An 18430-nucleotide genomic window follows, 5' to 3' on the forward strand; every position below is an offset into this window, starting at 1 on the left:
TTCTGAAATATAATTTTCCCAAATTTTCAGCACTTGCCTCTGATCTACTATTCTATTCCCCTGGGAGTCTTCGATGCCAACATTTTGAATCCCATGATTCTCTTTCCATCCTAGTTCTTTTGTCTTCGTGTACATCAAATCATAACGTCCTGTTCTTTGAAATTCTATAATCTCATTACATATCTTCTCAAGATATTCCTTTTTGGCCCTGTCTGTGGCTCTTTTCAATTCATTCCTCAGTCTCCTGTATTTACTCCTGCCTTCTTCATTGTTGACATTCTTCCATTTCCTTCACTTCTCCATTTTACTCATCATCTCCTGTGTAACCCATGGTTTTCTTGCTATCTTTTCAACTTTACCAACCCAATCACTGTTAGTATCTAACATGCATTCTTTTATATTGTTCCACTGCGCTTCAGCATTTCCGCTTACACCTTCAAATGCACCCAGTTTCTCTTCTAGAGTCTCTTGCACGCTTTGTCTTTGAGCATATAACTTCTCCAAGTCCCATCTAGGTCTGCGCTTTTGGAATCTTATAATTTTCTTCAATCTGGTTCGAAACTTGGCAACCAGCAAGTTGTGGTCAGAGTCAATATCTGCCCCAGGAAACATCTTCACATCCTTCACACTGTTTCTGAATCGATGTTTCACAAGGATGTAGTTCAGCTGATGCCTCCTCCAATCCCCAGGTGCCTTCCATGTGTAAATTCTTCTCTTTGGCTTCTTGAACAAAGTGTTGGTGACAATCAGTCCATTTCATTCACAAAAGTCAATAAGCATTTGACCCCTGTGATTCCGTCTTCCTAGTCCATGTGATCCAACAATATTCTGATATGGTTCATCTCCAACAATGCTATTCCAGTCTTCCAATATGATGCTGTTTGTGTCATCTCTTCCATCTTCCTGAAGAATTTCTTCGATTGTGTCATACACTTTTTCCACTTCATCATCTTCATTCTCTGATGTTGGCATGTACACTTGCATAATCAGTATATCTACCGGTTCATAAGCACTAAAAATATGCTAGACAGCAGAGTATGTAGAGATGCAATCGGCTTATCTGAGCTGACTTTAAACCTACAGTGTCTGATTTGTAACAGTTGACAAGAAGGACTGGAATGGGATGAGCATATGCACTTGTAGGACATATCAGTTCCGAGAGATGTAGCAGATGAATATGTGAGATATATGCCTCCCAATAGGCATGAAGCAGTTAACACTGAATAAGTGCAATAAATCACATACATTTACATTGAGGATACAGTAGCTCATTTGATTTGTATAAATATAGAATTATGCATAATCTGAGATTCAAATTCTGTGGAGCAGAGCCCTTGTTGAGAAGCTGGTATTTATTCAGTTAGTCAAGAAAATATCCACCTCTTCAGTTCATAACCATGTTCACAAGAGCTTATCAGCGGGCTGTATCGTAAACCAGGTTAATTCAATCAATAACTTCAATTTCTCTTTCCTTAAGATCCATGCAAATAAGATTCTCCTATGTATGCCTATGTCTCCAAGTGGTCTCCTCCCATCAAGCTTTAACTAAAGGTTTGTATGCATGAATCATCCCTCCCATTCATGTTACATGTCTGATACCTCATATCTTCCTTGATTTGATCACTCTAATAATAATGTCTGATAGAGGGTATAGTATATTGTCACATATGAGGTGTTTGCATGACTATAATTGGCTTTATTGGCACTTCTTTACAATTACAATCAATTATGGCAGCTCACAATGACTCTCTAAGACTCGCTGCATTCCTTACTGGACCACAAGTGTCTTCTCTTCCAACTGTGATTGACTTGGTTTTGATTTACAAATCAGCCATTTCTTCAGCTTCCTTTGTCTGGTGGTTAGATAAATGCCGAATGACAGATCACACTGATCACTCTCACAAATAAACTAACTTCCAGGTGACCCAAATATAGATCACCACCTCCAACAGTTCATGTTAATCTGTTTTTCTGTTTCCGCGAAATGTGCTTACTGAACCATTGCCCAGCAATGCATTATTCTATGTCTCTTTATTGCAGCAGGAATATGTGTTTGGCGAGCTGTTGGCTAGCAGTGGACTTCCACCCTGACTATACTATTCTGGCTTTCAGGCGTCATGTCACAGTATGAATCTCCTAGGCCCATATGTTCGCCTCAGCACCTTGTTCTCAAATCCAATCAGCCTGTATTATCTTGGGGAAAAAGACAAAGTTTCATGTCCATATAAAACAATGTGTAAAACTGTAGGTTTATGTATTTTATTCTTTAAGTCTAAGACTCATTTGCTAATATTTTAGGCAATTTCTGTTTGTTACTTTTAATCCATTTTCGTCTTGCAGTGCAGTGAAAGTTCGACATTAAATTTTGTTTGGCAGTGGGCCACAATGATCAAGATGGCTTCTGTGATCTAATATTCTGGAGACAAAAATTTTGGCAGTGTAGCTGAGACATGCGGATATATTGTATATTTTGTAATATGTATCTGGAATTAATCAGCATGTAAGGCACATCTAGTTCATTGACTGGAACTTATGGTGATGCTGATGTAATAAGAGAAATGTCTTGAGAGCAGTTGAAAATCTGTTGACTGATAAGGCAGTGGTCTATTCCAAGGAGGTAGACAGTTGCTAATAACATGTATCATTGCTTTCAGATTCTTTATGAGATTGGAGGTAGCAAAGCTGAAGTTGTGAATGTCAGTACCATGACAGCTCTGACATTCTGTCTTCCTTTTCATGTTAGCTCCATAAATTTACCTTCCATTGATAAATGGCTCATAGAAGATACTGCAAGCAAGTAAGTATGAGATGTTATGTAAATATTGAAGTTAAATAATACGAGGGTCGTACTGAAAGTCAAGAGCAACAATTTTTTGTAAAGTAACATGCTTTATTATTGACAAACCAAATACACCACCTCAATCTACAGACCTTTCTTTATTTTTCCACATAATCGCCACTTCTTTGTACACATTTCCCCCAGTGTTCTGGGAGTTTGAAAATTCCCCTTGTGTAAAATTCCATTCCAGCCATCCGAAGACACTGATGCACTGCTTTCTGAATTGCCTCCCTTGTCTCAAAACGTTGTCCACACAGCTGATCCTTCACAAATCCGAAAAGAGGGTGCCAGATCATGGCTATAGGAAGGGTGTGGAAGAACTTCCCACCACATCTTTGCAATTGCTTCCAATGTGAGGCGAGCAGCGTGGGGGCGAGCATTGTCATGCGGGATGATGATGTTTTGTCCCAGACGTTTATCATGCAATGCACGACGGAGCTTGTGCAGCATCTGGACATAACGAGCAGCATTGATGGTTTGCCCAGGTTCCAGGAATTCGGTCAGAATAAACCCCTCTGAATCCCAAAAGACTGTGCCCATCACCTTCACAGCTGATGGCACTGTCTTTGCCTTCTTTTTTTATGGAGAATGAAAATGGTGCCATTCCATACTCTGCCGTTTCGTTTCAGGCTTGAAATGGTGAAACCAGCTTTCATCACCTGTCACAATACAGAGCAAAAAATCATCGCCTTCGAGTTGATAGCTCTGCAGCAGTTCTGAGGTGATGGCTTTTCGCTGACATTTGTGGTCTTCAGTCAATAACCACGGGACCCAATGAGCACAAACTTTCCTATAGCCCAAGCTTTCAATCATCTCCTGTATTGCACTGTGCCCTATTCCAAGTTTTTGGGCTATTGTGTCCACAGTCATATGCCTGTCATCCTGAATGATCTCATTCACTCTTTCCTTGTTGCGTTCAGACAAGGCTGTTCGAGGACGACCGCTCCGAGACTCATCTTCAATGCTGGTGTTCCCATCTTTAAAATATTTCACCTATCTTTGAAAACCGCTTGCACCCATGCGCGCACACTTCCATAAGCACGCTGAAGTCTCTGGTGAATTTCTGCACCAGGGATTTCCTCTTTCACAAGAAATTCGATGACAGCACACTGGCGAAACAACATCATTGTCGGCCATTTTGTTAGGAGTGATACTGGTCACGTGATGCAAGCTATTGACATCACAAGACACTCAAGGTTAACACAACAGCTGGTTCCACCTACCGCCATACTCATGACTTTCGGTATGACCTACGTATTTCAGACTTTGGCATACCTCAGGTTAGTCACCAGCTTCTCACCATGGAGGCCTGGGTTTAATTCCAAGGCAGTCCATGCAGAATTTTTGGTGGACAAAGTGACACTGGGCAGATTTCTCTTTAAGTATTTTGGATTTTCACTGTCAATCATCATTCCACCAATGTTCCATTCTCTCAGTAATGTTATATTTTAGCGTCCTCTTGCGCTGACTCATGTCCATGATTTATGCTGTCTTACAGTGCATACACTTTTTCACCTTACTGCTCTCTTTTGCACTACATGTTTCAGCACTGATGTGCCATCTTCAGGTGCATTTTCTCTATGCACGTCTAACTACTGCATTGCATGCCCTGATGTCTTCATATTAAAATGACTAAAATATATATTCGTCATGTACAATAATAGATTTTAAATATTAAAACTTTTCACAGGAGCAAGACACAACAAAGAGCACAATACACACAATGTAGGAAGAGTGCTCCGACAGAGGAGGATTGGCGTGATTCGCGTGTTGAGATATGATGTAAGGATGACGAATTCTGAAAAGTTTTAATATTTAAAATCTATTATTGTACATGACGAATATATATTTTAGTCATTTTAATATGAAGACATCAGGGCATGCAATGCAGTAGTTAGACGTGCATAGAGAAAATGCACCTGAAGATGGCATATTAGTGCTGAAACATATAGTGCAAAAGAGAAGAGTAGGGTGAAAAAGTGTATGCACTGTAAGACGGTTAGCATAAATCATGGTTCCATTCTCTCATCTATGATCTGGGTGTGGTACAATAAGTCTGTTTATGGCTGCAGTACCATGGGACATGGTCTCACCGCACTTCACAAATAAAATGGATAAATAGATAATATTTCAGATTTTAAAAACAAAATGTCTCCCATTCTTTCTTTTATTTTTTATTGTGAAATTAATATTTTTAAGTTGGTTATTTAACAGAGCTGGCAGTTTCAGACTATATACTGTTGGTAATAACTAATTAATAATGAATGTAGAGCAATTGGTGTAATGAGTGCTGGAAGGGGAAACCAAAGTACTCAAAGAAAACCTGCCCCATTGCCACTTTGTCCACTACTAATCTCACATGACCTGACCTGGAATTGAACCCAGACCACCATGGTCAGAAGCCGATGACTAATCATCTGAGCTGTGGTTAGGCTGTAAATGAAAGGAACAGAATTTGCAAATATTTAGTCCTATTGCCACTGAATTGAAACAGTGTAACAAATACTGAGGTTGTTGTATCATGTAAAATAAAAACCATACTTGAAACGTATTCTAGTTACCAGGATTGTAGTTTTCTAGGATGTGACACCTTGCTCTGTGGTACGTAGATGCATTTCAGAGGAATATTCTCCCTCCATATTTAGGGCTGGCAGCACATTCACCCAAAACATTTATACCTGTTTACCATACTACAAAGTGTCACTTCCCAAAAGTCCAAAATGTTAATATTCACTGCTGTAGGAATCTTAGATCTCATATTGATATTGCCACCTAACAATTTTCACCTATTCCCTTTTGTTGTGTGTGTTGTAATTCAGATTGTGGTATTCTGAGTTGTTACCAGCATTCTGCGTCATTACCAAGAAGCCCACACGTTGTGCACTTCCTGCCATGAAACCCTGAGAAGTAATATTGTAATTCTTCAAAGCATTGTTCACGTTAAATGTCGTGTGCAGTTACAGTGAAAATGACAAAGTATGATGTACGAGTATATTTTATTATGTGCAGAAAACAAATTTCACAAGTTCTGAGGCGGTGTTAATACTCTTATTTGCTGGTGTATTAAACTCTTTATATAAACTGTAAATATAAAAAATGTGGAGAATACTGCATGGCTGTTGACATCTCTTAAAACTGTGGAATTCATAACAATTACCATAAGAAATCTGCGCTTAGTGTATGTCCTTATGACCATCAGATGCCTGTCAGTAGAGTCTTTTAACTTCTCAGTGATTAGCAATTTATGATGGTAACTTATGTAAAGACATGAATATTCAAATTAGAAGAACATCTCTGTTTCCTGATGAGACCTTGAGGAATGAGTTAAATAAGAACAGCTGTTGTGCTTCTCAGTAGCACTTCTCATTGCTTTACAGATTTCTGACCTTTCTCTGCAGAAGTTCCCAGCTTGCTTTTCAGAATTCTCAGAAATTCTACATTGCAAGTTATTTTTCATATTGGCTTTTGGCACAAGAGGAACACCTCCAGTGGGATCTTTTCATTTCAAAAACTATGAAGGATAATGAAACATCATTGATTCCTGACTTTGTTTTAGTCATTGTTGCTTGGCTTAAGGAAAAAAATACAAAATATAAGTAACAATTGTTGAAACTTATTTTGCCTTCACTGACTTCATAAGGACAATTCACACTAATTTAAACGCTTACAGAAGGTGAAGTATCCAGTAGGTTAATTACTATGAAATGTAATAGTGTTTGTAAGAGTGGGACCAGTAATTTATGACTAGAGAAATGTGTGAGATAAATCTGCAGCTTTTCATTTACTGTTACCAGATATTTGAACATTAGTACAATGCTTTTTGCAAGTGAACAGATACTTATTGCTAAATCTGAAGATGATCTGTATATTCATATTATGATATAAAACAGTGCTGCTTCTGAATATTCACTGGAAGAATTAAATTTATGTCATTCAGGGAAAAGGAACAAATGAAAAGTCAATTTTCTCTTAACAGCACATAGGACAAGTTTAGCTTTTAATTAGGCAGAATATCTTCTTTGCATATACAAAAAAACTTTCAAACCATCATTTGTCTCAAAGCTTACAAAATTCATATTTATGAGATACTTCATGGATTAACATTACAGTGTGTTAATGAAGCATGCACAGTAGACACTGGGGGAAGAAAATTATTATGAAATGAAACGTGTCTTGTGACATAGCCAGCAGGGTAAACCCTCTCAAGTAAAGAAATAATGACAGTTGCAGTGAAACCCCCATTTCATATATTTTTTTTTTTTTTGAAGCTGTATGTTTCAATTCTAACTAAGGAAATTTAATGTAAGTACTTCATCTTACATCTCAGGAGAAAATTCTTTCAAACTCAGTGACAGCATACATAACTTTCAGTGCAAGGGACATATGTAATTTGCAATATAATATATTAACTCTAGAATTACCAGTTATCCAAGTAACTGTCCACCATCTAAGGAACTACAGCTGATTCCATGAGCCACTTGCAGTATCATTTTAATGTGGCTTGCACTGTTTTGCTTAATCTTTGAGATGCACACTGACTGCTGTCGTCACTCTGACCAGGACCGGCAGTCATGTGTGTCTCAGTGCAATCACATTACAATGAAATTGTGAAAGGTTCATTAAATCAGTTACAGTTTTTTGGATGGTGGGTAGTTACTTGAATAAATCTAGTAATTCCAGAGATATATTACTTACTGTTTGCAACAGAAAGAACATATATTTCTCACTAGTGCACTGCTTGCTGTGTAGACTCTGCAACCTAAGAGTATATTTGTGCCATGCTGGGTTTAGGATTGTTATCTTTAAACATGATTGAATCTGTAGTATTTTATATGTTCTTGTGTTGACAGGAAGTATGTGCTATCAAAAGCCACTCCTACAGACCCATGTCCAAGTTTGCTACAGCCAATTGAAGACACGTGTAATACTTCCATGCTTGGATTTATTGGTGCTTGTGACTCTGAAAGTCTACCATTCGACATGCTTAGTGAAGCCCTTAGCCAAAAAATAAATGCTCCTAACCGTGTACTCTGTACTGACCATACATATGCTGCAATTTCTGTTGGCTTCCCTGAGTTAGACCAGACAGGAAATGAGCTGTATGTGTGGCCACGACAAGATAAACTTCCAGGGAACTCTGGAACTGCCATCATTCTTAGAGACTGCGGTCAGATTGTGCGTCCTGTAAGTTCATCTCAAGTGCCAAAAGAGCTGATCTCTTCAGAGAGTGTTCAGCCTGTTGTGTCAGGTTATTTGGAGATTACTGACCTGGTGAACCACAAGTTGCGCTACCTATCTGTACCGCAGTAAGTTACATGAATTGTGTTCATATTTGAATGCTGTATACTTGGTATTTAGAGTAGAACCTGTGGAGATGTCTGCAAGGATGAGAATATTCTGTTTAAAAGATTTATCCCTTATATGATAAGTTTTACCATATTCATGAAATCCTCATAATGTAACATATTTTAATATTACAGAAAGGGAAATTATTTCTGTAAGATGTTTTTGGTATAAAAACTGATGCCTACTTTCCTCCAGTGCACCTATCTTATATGCAACATGTGATTAATTTTTCAAATATAACATAAAATGTTTAAATTGTTGCTACAGCAACACTTTTCAACCCTTAGAGATATGAAGAATAACATTATCCCAGATGTGGGAGCGTATGGTCTGGTAGAAGTATAGTGACATTTCGGAAGAATGTATCGCTTCCTCTTCAGGGTCAAAGAGTAAGAATAGCAAGCAAGTAGACAAACAGCAAGCACTCTGCATGATGCTTGGCTGACTCTTTAACCCTGAAGATAGAGGAAGTATGTTCCTCCAAAACGTCAGTTCCGCACTAACTCTGTAGACACGTCAGTACCAAAAACCACATGGTCCACTGGTTATCATGACATATATAATTCAGTTAGCCATTGTCTATAATACACGTATATTTGAATTTCCCATATGTATTTTCATGCATCAGGCCAATTGCTGTCTCACCTGTTACTTCATGGCTGTACTCAAGTTCACAGCTGCCCATGTACCTTGCAGCAGGCAGCAATCAGGGCCTAGTGACTGTGGATGCTGGTGGCTGCATCAGACTTTGGGAGACATCTCTGTTTAGTTTAGAAAAATCTCTATCGGAATGGAGGCAAATGATTGGTTCTGGTATGTAATGTAACTTACATAAATTCACTTTGTTATATTTCCCATGCTCAGTCATTATGACCAGTCTGTCATAACTGTAAAGGTAAAGTTGTCCCTGTGCTTAACTAATTAAGCACTACACCATGAAGGCATATGGGGGAATGGATGTATAGATCCACATTTTCTTGACCTCAGCAATAGTTGGAAGTGAGTGGTCAGCTTGACGTCCTGGCTGCTTTACCCCTGGGGAAAGAGCCTCTGGTACCCATTGGATAGGAGGCTGGGCAGCCCTCAGAGCCAGTCTGGATGACATGGAAAAGAGAAAATTCTTAATCCTACCAGGACTCAAACTCCAGCCAATAACCAGTCGCTATGGTATCCCGGCTCCTGCTGTAACTCTTAGCACATTAAAATGGAAGTGTATTCATTAATTCATTTATTCACATTCCATAAAATCCTTACAAGGTTGATAAAACCAATAGATATAGAAATTGTCCAGAAATATAAACTCATCTTGCTTAGAAATCAAGCAGTTGTCAAAATAACAAGTTTATAGTATACAAGATTTAAATCATACATAAAAATTTATCTTGAAAATAATAAGTAAGTCATTGACAATTTTAAGGTAAAAAATTCAGTCCAAATATTATTTACTAATCATGCTTATACAATACAACAGTTATTTAAAAACCAGTTTATAATATAAGACAAGTTTAAAAGTTGAATAAAATTAGTCATGTTACAGTAACCAATTTACAATATAAGATAAAAGTAATAAAGAATACAAATACACTCAACCCTCAATTATCCAGGGGCAGAGAAACCAGTTTGCGGCTTAACCTGGGCTACCGGGGCTTTTTTGACGTTTATATGTTGTTTAATATTCATTCACTTTTGTTCCACGTGGTGAGTTGTAACACTATTTTTGCACTAGTGTGCACTGAGCTCTGCATTTTTTGGTCCCGTTATGCTAACACAGTGTTCTAGGGCAGGAGTGAAAGAATGCAAGGCTTTGTGGAAATTTTCAAGGACAGATACACTGCCCCAGTTAGTCTCTTTGTATTGATCTTCAAGTGCGTTAGCAAAATGTCAGGGTGTAAAAGGAAGTGTGTTGTGTTAAGTATTCAACAGAAACTTGAAATTATCAATCAATTGGGAAAAGGAGGTGTAGTTAAACAATTAGCTATGCAATACGGTATTGGAGAACAAACTGTTCGTGATTTTATAAAACAAAAGAATCAATTAATTTCCTTTGCTTCGTCTTCTAATTCAAGCGGAATGAAGAAGAGAAAAACCATGAAAAAATCAACATGTGATGATCTTGACAAAGCAATGCTGATCTGGTTTAATCAACTAAGGGCACAGGGAACAACAACAACAGGAGCAGTTTGTGCTAAACAAACAATTTTTTTCCGAACACTTGAACTACAAGGAAGTTTTGATGCTTCTTCGGTTGGCTAACACGTTTCAAGCAGCATCATGGAATATGAGAAATTAGTATTCAAGGTGAGAAATTGTCAGGGGACTTGTCATCATCACTTCAATTTTGCACCAATTTTGATAGTTTCATGAAAAGTGAAAATCTGCTGCCAGAACAAATCTATAATGCCGATGAAACGGGTCTTTATTGGAAGTGCTTGCCAACCAGAACTTTGGCATTTCAAACTGAAAGACAGGCTCCAGGTCACAAATCCAGTAAGGAGAGATTGACAGCCTTGTGCTGTTCTAATGCATCAGGAACACACAAACTAACACCAGTAGTTATCGGCAAAACGAAAAGACCACACTCTTTTAAAGGAACAGTAGCTTCAAGTGTGCCTATCCATTATTTTAACCAGCAAGGAGCTTGGATGAATAGAGCGATATTTAAAGAATTGTTTGATTTTAAATTTGTGCCTCAAGTTTATGACCATCTAAAATCCCAAGGCCTACCTGAGAAAGCTGTGCTCCTCATTGACAATGCGCCCTCACATCCTAACAAAAGTCTCCTGAGGTCAGATGATTGAAATATTTTTGTGAAATGTTTTCCTCCTAATGTTACCACACTTATCCAACCAATGGATCAAGGAGTTATCTCAAGTATGAAGAGAATCTACAGATCAAATTTGCTACAAAAGTACATCGATGAAGGCAATGATCTGACATGTTTCTGTAAGTCTTTTTCAATGTTAGATGCCATATACGAGATTTCAACAGCGTGGGATACAGTTAAGCCACCTGTATTGAAAAATTCATGGAAGAAACTGATGCCTTTCATCACTAAAGTGAGAATGAGGAAGAGGTGGACAGTGCTGCTAGTAAGAAAATATCACACGGTGCTGCTCTTAATCATTTGGAATTCTTACTAGACTTTCTTGAGAGTGAAGAGAACAATTTATTAAGTGAAGAGCTAATATTACATAGGCTTTGTATGGATATCCGTAAAAAGGAAAATGCCGCGAAAAAGCAAACGACAATATTAAATTTTTTTAAGTGTTAAGTGTGAATATTCGTAAAAAGTGTTGGATGTTGTTGAACACTGATTGAAATAACTAATTCATACTTCAGTGTAATATAAATAAAGTATTAAATAGACCATGAGATGACATAAAAATGAGGTTGAATAAATTTAAATACAGGTAGGCCTATAGTATTATGAAGGTACAGTATTACAGTACTACTTTTAATAAAATTTGTCTTAACCGGGTTTTCAATTAATCGTGATTTCCATCCCTACCATTATCCCAGATAATCAAGAGTTGAGTGTAATAATATTTACAAGTTTAAAACGGTATAATCAAATAAGATCTGGTATAACAGATAATTGAAGTTATTTCCAAAAAAGCTTAGGCAACTAACATATTGTTTAACATTTCAATATAATATAATTATACAAGCATTATCTCATAAAAAATTCTTCCAATATATAAGGAGAACTGAAATACAAAAATTCCTTTAAATTGCCCTTAAACCTTTCTTTAATCATTAGTGTTGATTTTTTTTGTGTCATCCTTACATATCACTTAACAGCCATATTGGATGAGAAGAAACGTTTTATTATAATACAAAACAAAAACAAATGAATATAGATCACTATTACCAACTTGAACATTTTTACATTACTAGATTCTCAACATTCCTCCTTAATTTCAAAATGTTATCAACATTATTAGCTGTTTTACAAAGTTAAATTGAATAACACCTAGTAATTTCAAAATTAATACATGTAATTAAAATTTTCTCAGTCTTATCAAAATCAGAGTTATTTCTTCTTAAATATAATGTCTCTAAACTTGGTAAATTTCTCTGGTGATAGCGGTTTTGTTAAAATGTCTGCCACCTGAGTTTCAGTGTTACAATATTTGATTGAGAACAGTTTCTATTTCAATTGTACACTTATGTAGTGATACCTAACATCTATGTGCTTACTCCTATGCGTTACTTGTCCAGATTCTATTAGCTTCATTGCAGTCTGATTGTCGACACACAGTTCAGCTTCTGCCCTTTCTCCTGTCAACTCCTCTATCAGCGTCTTTAGATATTTCAATTCTTGACAGCACTCAGCTGCTGCAATATTTTTGGCCTCAGTGGTTGATGATGCAACAATATTCTGTTTCCTAGAGCACCATGATATTGGGCCCCCTGACATCATAATTACATATCCCGTTACACTCTTAATATCCTTTACATCCCCTGCATAATCAGCATCACTAAATGCTTCCAGTTTCACAGTTTCGGAGTCAGATGAGGTATATTTTATTCCTGAATCTTGTGTACCTTTCACATACCTAAGGGTCCTTTTCACATTCTGAACAGCTATTTCATCAGGATTTTCCAAGGTTCGACTTTCCACATTTACAGCGAATGCCCTTCCTACAGCTTCTCTGTAAGGAAATCTTATGTCATTTTCTCCTTCGTCATTTGTTGGTGGGGTCAGGCCATGGGTGTTTTCATTCTCGACTTTCTTGCATGTTCTATTTTTCAAACATTTGGCTTGCATGGTTGGTTTGAGAGATATGTATCCCATCTGGTTGCCTCTCAATTTGTATTCCTAAATAAACTTTTGGATTTGTGGTCTTTGTTATCTGGAATTCCTGAATCTCATGTACCTTTCACATACCTAAGAGTCCTTTTCACATTCTGAACAGCTATTTTGTCGGGATTTTCCAATGTTCAACTTTCCACATTTACAGCAAATGCCATATATAGCAAGCTTCCTACAGCTTCTCTGTAAGGAAATATTATGTCATTTTCTCCTTCGTCATTTGTTGGTGGGGTCATGGCCATGGGTGTTTTCATTTCTCGACTTTCTTGCATTTTCTATTTTTCCAACATTTTGCTTGCATGGTTGGTTTGAGAGATATGTATCCCATCTGGTTGCCTCTCAATTTGTATTCCTAAATAAACTTTTGGATTTGTGGTCTTTATTATCTGGAACTGATTTTCCAGTTTCAGCAGAATTTCCTCTATTTGTCTTCATCCTCTCCCATGATTATCCCGTCATCCACATGAATGGCCATGAACAAACTATTGGCACCATTCTTAAAAATGCATTGGTCAGTTTTAGTTGGTTTAGACCTCCTTCTTTTAGAAAGGTTGTCAACTTCTTGCTCCGTTGCGATGGTGCTTGTCTTAGGCCACATAATGCCTTTTACAGGAGACATGTCTTGCCAGTGTTCTTATATGCTTCTGGTATCTCCATGTAGTTTTCCTCCTCAAGGTCTCCATACAGGAAGGCAGTCTTCACATCAAAGGTTTGCATGTTCATATTCTTACATGCTGCTATGGCAAACAGTACTCTAAGAGAATTCATGTCAACAACTGGGCTAAAGGTATCCTTGAAATCTATTTCCCCTTCCTTTTGTTGACATCCTCTCACAACCAGTCTGGCTTTGTGTCTTCCATCATCCTTTATTTTGAAATCCCATTTACTGGTCAGAATTTTCTTGCCCATTGCTTTCTCTCTGTTTATATATATCCAACTTTTGTTTTGGTAGAGCGAATCCTTTTCCTCTTTAATGGCTTTCTTCCACTTCTCGCTGTCTTCGCTCTCCATGCACTTGTCATATGTATAGTTGAGCATACCCTCCTTTTGACTCTCTGTGTGATAGTCTCGGTACTATGAGTGCATTTGAATATTTCTTCTTGGTCTCAATGCATATCCATGTTCGTTTTGTCCATTGTTTTTCCTTCCATTATCCTTGTGGTCAGCATTTTCATTTTATTCATCCTCTTCAGTATCTGTTGGTTCTGCTTCATTGTTGTCAGCTTCGGGTTCTTGCTGCATTTCGCTGTCTTCCTGATCTGGAGTATTTGGCTTGTCTTCTGGATCCGTCACTCTTTCCATTTCCTTTTGTTCGTTTGTTGTCACAGGTTTACTTGTGAATGTCACATCTCTGGAAACATAGGTCCTTTGAGTATTTGGATCCCATATTCTGTAGCCATTTGTGTTGTATCCAACGAATATTCCTTTCTTGCTATGACTGTCCAACTTTTTCAATGGTCCGAGAATTATAGTGTACACTTCTGAACCAAAAATCTTCAATCCAGCCAGATCTGGTCTTTTACCATACGAATTTTCCACTGGCATTCCATTCACTGTCACTGTTGGACTTCTGTTTAGTGGGTATGTAGAAGTGAGTACAGCTTCACCCCACATCCTCTTACTTAAACCTGAGTCAAAAATCAATGCTCTTGCCTTTTCCACAATGGTATGGTTCATCCTTTTGGCAGTGCCATTTAGCTGTGGCGAATATGGTGTAGTAAATTCCATTACAATCCCCTTGTTCTTACACCATTCTCTCAATGCATTGTTCTTATATTCCCCTCCATTGTCGCATCTTATTCTTCTCACTCTTGTATTGAAGTAACAGTCAGCTTCATATACATATTCCTTCAAAAGGGTATACACTTCACTCTTATTTTCTAACAGGTATATCTTAAAAAAATGCGAATAGTCATCCACACACGTAAGGAAATATTTCTTATTGTCATAAGTGGTGGGATCAAGTGGTCCACACACGTCACTATGAATTATCTCTAATGGCTTTCCAGCCCTACTTCTTTCTGTATCAAATGGTAGTCTCACTTGTTTGGCCTGCATACAAACTGAACATATATCAAAATGTTTACACTTGCACACACTTTCTGGTATCCCTTGGCATATCTCTTGTAGTTTCCTAAGATTCGCATAACTTATGTGACCTAGCTTTCTATGCCTCTCTACACTTATATCTTGCTGAGTCATCAGAGCTTCATTTCTCATGCTAAAGTTAATTACAAATAATCCATTTTCATCCTTTTTTCCTTCAATTACAACATTTTTGTCCTTCAGTTTCTGGGCTGTCTCTTTTGTAAACAACACTTCTCCATCATTTTCTGTAATACAGTGCACTGACAGCAGGTTTTTGCTGAGCTCTGGGACATATGAAACGTTTTTCAAACTACACTCTTTAAATTCCAAATTGCCTATTTCTTTTGCGGTCATACTTTGATTTTTCTTTGCTACCTTTTTACATTGAGTATACTGCTTAGTATGTATCAAATCAGTCTTCACATTTGTCATATGACATGTGCTGCCACTATCCACTACATACATTTTGTCTTTTTCACATTCATCACTCACGTGGTTTTCTGCTGCTTCAGCTAGAAAATTGACCTTGCTTCTTTTATTCCTATCTTTAAAATAACAGCCCTTTTCAGCATGGTTTGTCTTCTTACATACTATACATTGTTTTCTCGTATCACTGTCCTTATTTCTAAAGTAACAGTCCTTTTCAGAGTGCTTATTCCTTTTACAGATAGAGCAATTTCTCTTACCTTTGTTGGGGTAGTTGATCTGGACATGACCTATTTCATTACAATTGAAACACTTCAAAGGGGTTTTACTTTTGGTTGTAGTTACTGTCTTAAAAGCTATGCTTTCCTCTTCTTTAGTCATCATCTTGCACTTCACTTCTTCCAACATCAATCTAGTCACCAGGTTGTCAAGGGTTCTGTCCACAGTCGCTGTTGAGTCCCAGGTGGTGCTGAAGTGTTTGTAGTCTTCTGGTTGAATTGTTGTTATTTTTGTCATTATCATGTTTTCATCAACATTTTGGTTCAGTTGACAAAGCTTGAAGGCAATGTTCTGCACATGACTTATATTCGTCATCATATCCTTAATTTTGTCATACTTGAAGTTGTAGAAGTCTTGTAGCAGAAGGCACTTCTGTTGAGAGGTGTCTCGCTGATAAATTTGCTTCAAAGTGTCGTACATTTCTTTCGTGGTTGTGCACGTCACAGTGTGGGTCCTCACTTGTTTCTCTATCGTTCTCACTATGTAGTATTGGCACATTGCATCTCACATCTTCCATTTCCTGATATATTTTCTTCATCTCTTCCTTGGTCACTTAACAGGTCGCTGCCATCAACGATGTTTATCAGTTCTTTTGTACACATCAGAATCTTGATTTCAAAATCCCACAGTGGAAATGAGTTGGCATCCTTCATTTTTGGCAGATGAGTTACCTCTTCTGTCTCTGTGGTTGCAATTTTTTTCATTATTCTTCTTCTGTCTTTCCTTTTTTAGTTTTTGAGCAAATCTGGGCCCATAACCTGTTGATTTTCTTTTGTGTCGTGCTTACATATCACTTACACCCACCCCACACACTTTACTTCCTCGCGGTATAGTGCCTCGGCTAAGTTCAGGGTCATGAGTCTTGTATCTCAGGGGTACACGGGTGTTGGCTCGCTTACATCGTTTCAGATGCGGGCTGGATTGGTTAATACTTAGGCACACTATCTAATCCATTGAGAATGGCAGTTCTCTGTTTTCTGTCTAATAGATATGATTTATATAGATTATATTGTTTGTCCTTTATTCCATAATACCTTAATTTGTTTAATAATATTTCATGACTAACAGAATTAAAGGCCTTCTCGAAGTCACAAAAAATCCCACTGACTTGCATTTTTTTTTATATTCTCGAAATTAGACAATAGATTGCATTATCAGTCCTTTGATTTTCTCTAAATCCATACTGATATTTCCTTAGTATGTTATTTTCTTTAAAATGTTTTAGCAGTCTACTATACATTACCTTCTCAAAAATTTTATTAATGGATGTTAATATGGAAATGGGTCTATAATTAGATACCAAGTTTTTATCACCTTTTTTATAAATAGCTATAATAGTAGCATATTGTCACGTATCGGGCATATATCGCGACAAATAACTTCACNGTGGTTGCAATTTTTTTCATTATTCTTCTTCTGTCTTTCCTTTTTTAGTTTTTGAGCAAATCTGGGCCCATAACCTGTTGATTTTCTTTTGTGTCGTGCTTACATATCACTTACACCCACCCCACACACTTTACTTCCTCGCGGTATAGTGCCTCGGCTAAGTTCAGGGTCATGAGTCTTGTATCTCAGGGGTACACGGGTGTTGGCTCGCTTACATCGTTTCAGATGCGGGCTGGATTGGTTAATACTTAGGCACACTATCTAATCCATTGAGAATGGCAGTTCTCTGTTTTCTGTCTAATAGATATGATTTATATAGATTATATTGTTTGTCCTTTATTCCATAATACCTTAATTTGTTTAATAATATTTCATGACTAACAGAATTAAAGGCCTTCTCGAAGTCACAAAAAATCCCACTGACTTGCATTTTTTTTTATATTCTCGAAATTAGACAATAGATTGCATTATCAGTCCTTTGATTTTCTCTAAATCCATACTGATATTTCCTTAGTATGTTATTTTCTTTAAAATGTTTTAGCAGTCTACTATACATTACCTTCTCAAAAATTTTATTAATGGATGTTAATATGGAAATGGGTCTATAATTAGATACCAAGTTTTTATCACCTTTTTTATAAATAGCTATAATAGTAGCATATTGTCACGTATCGGGCATATATCGCGACAAATAACTTCACACCATATTTGGTATATGAATTTTATCTCACATTTGCACTTACAATCACCCAAATTACAGATTTACGATTACTGCTATCTGCAGTATCAAAAATAATACACTCCAAATGCCACAATACAACTGGTTGGTTGCTGGCTAACTCGGAACTAGCTCGGAGGTAGCTCGAGGACTCACTCGGAGGTAGCTCCAGGACTAACTGTGAATAGCCTTCGCTGCTCCTTATGTAGCCTCGATCGGACAATTGCCGTCTGGTGCTGTGTTGCTAGCCACGCTGTCCGGAGTTGTTGACTGGTGCCTAGCAACCGCGATATCCCTCGGTGACGTCACCGCTGTTGATGCGCTTTGCATAGCTTCAAGGTTGCGGGGACTCGGCTACCTTCGGCTCCGCTCGGCTCACTTCGGCTCCGCTCGTGGTGTCACCGCGCGTTGCGCGTTGCATAGCTACCAGGATGCGGGGTGATTACTCGCCTATTACGCGAGCGCTACGTTACCGCTACGTGCAGCTGGGGAGGTAGGGGTCAACATGTCACAATACATATATAGATCATAT

At 37.7% G+C, this 18430-nt stretch overlaps 1 protein-coding gene across 1 annotated transcript in view; it reads left to right on the forward strand.

Annotated features, from left to right (window-relative positions):
• The window catches only part of LOC111869550 (von Willebrand factor A domain-containing protein 8), a gene marked incomplete at its 3' end in the record, with an annotated part of 294700 nt that overhangs the window by 269223 nt on the left and 7047 nt on the right, over positions 1-18430 (forward strand). Inside the window, 3 exon segments of the mRNA XM_033753471.1 lie at positions 2655-2797; positions 7690-8145; positions 8814-8998. Of these exon segments, the coding sequence (XP_033609362.1) occupies positions 2655-2797; positions 7690-8145; positions 8814-8998 (784 nt within the window).

This window comes from Cryptotermes secundus, unplaced genomic scaffold, assembly GCF_002891405.2.
Source record: "Cryptotermes secundus unplaced genomic scaffold, Csec_1.0 scaffold220, whole genome shotgun sequence".
In the NCBI taxonomy this organism is placed as follows: Eukaryota; Metazoa; Arthropoda; class Insecta; order Blattodea; family Kalotermitidae; genus Cryptotermes; species Cryptotermes secundus.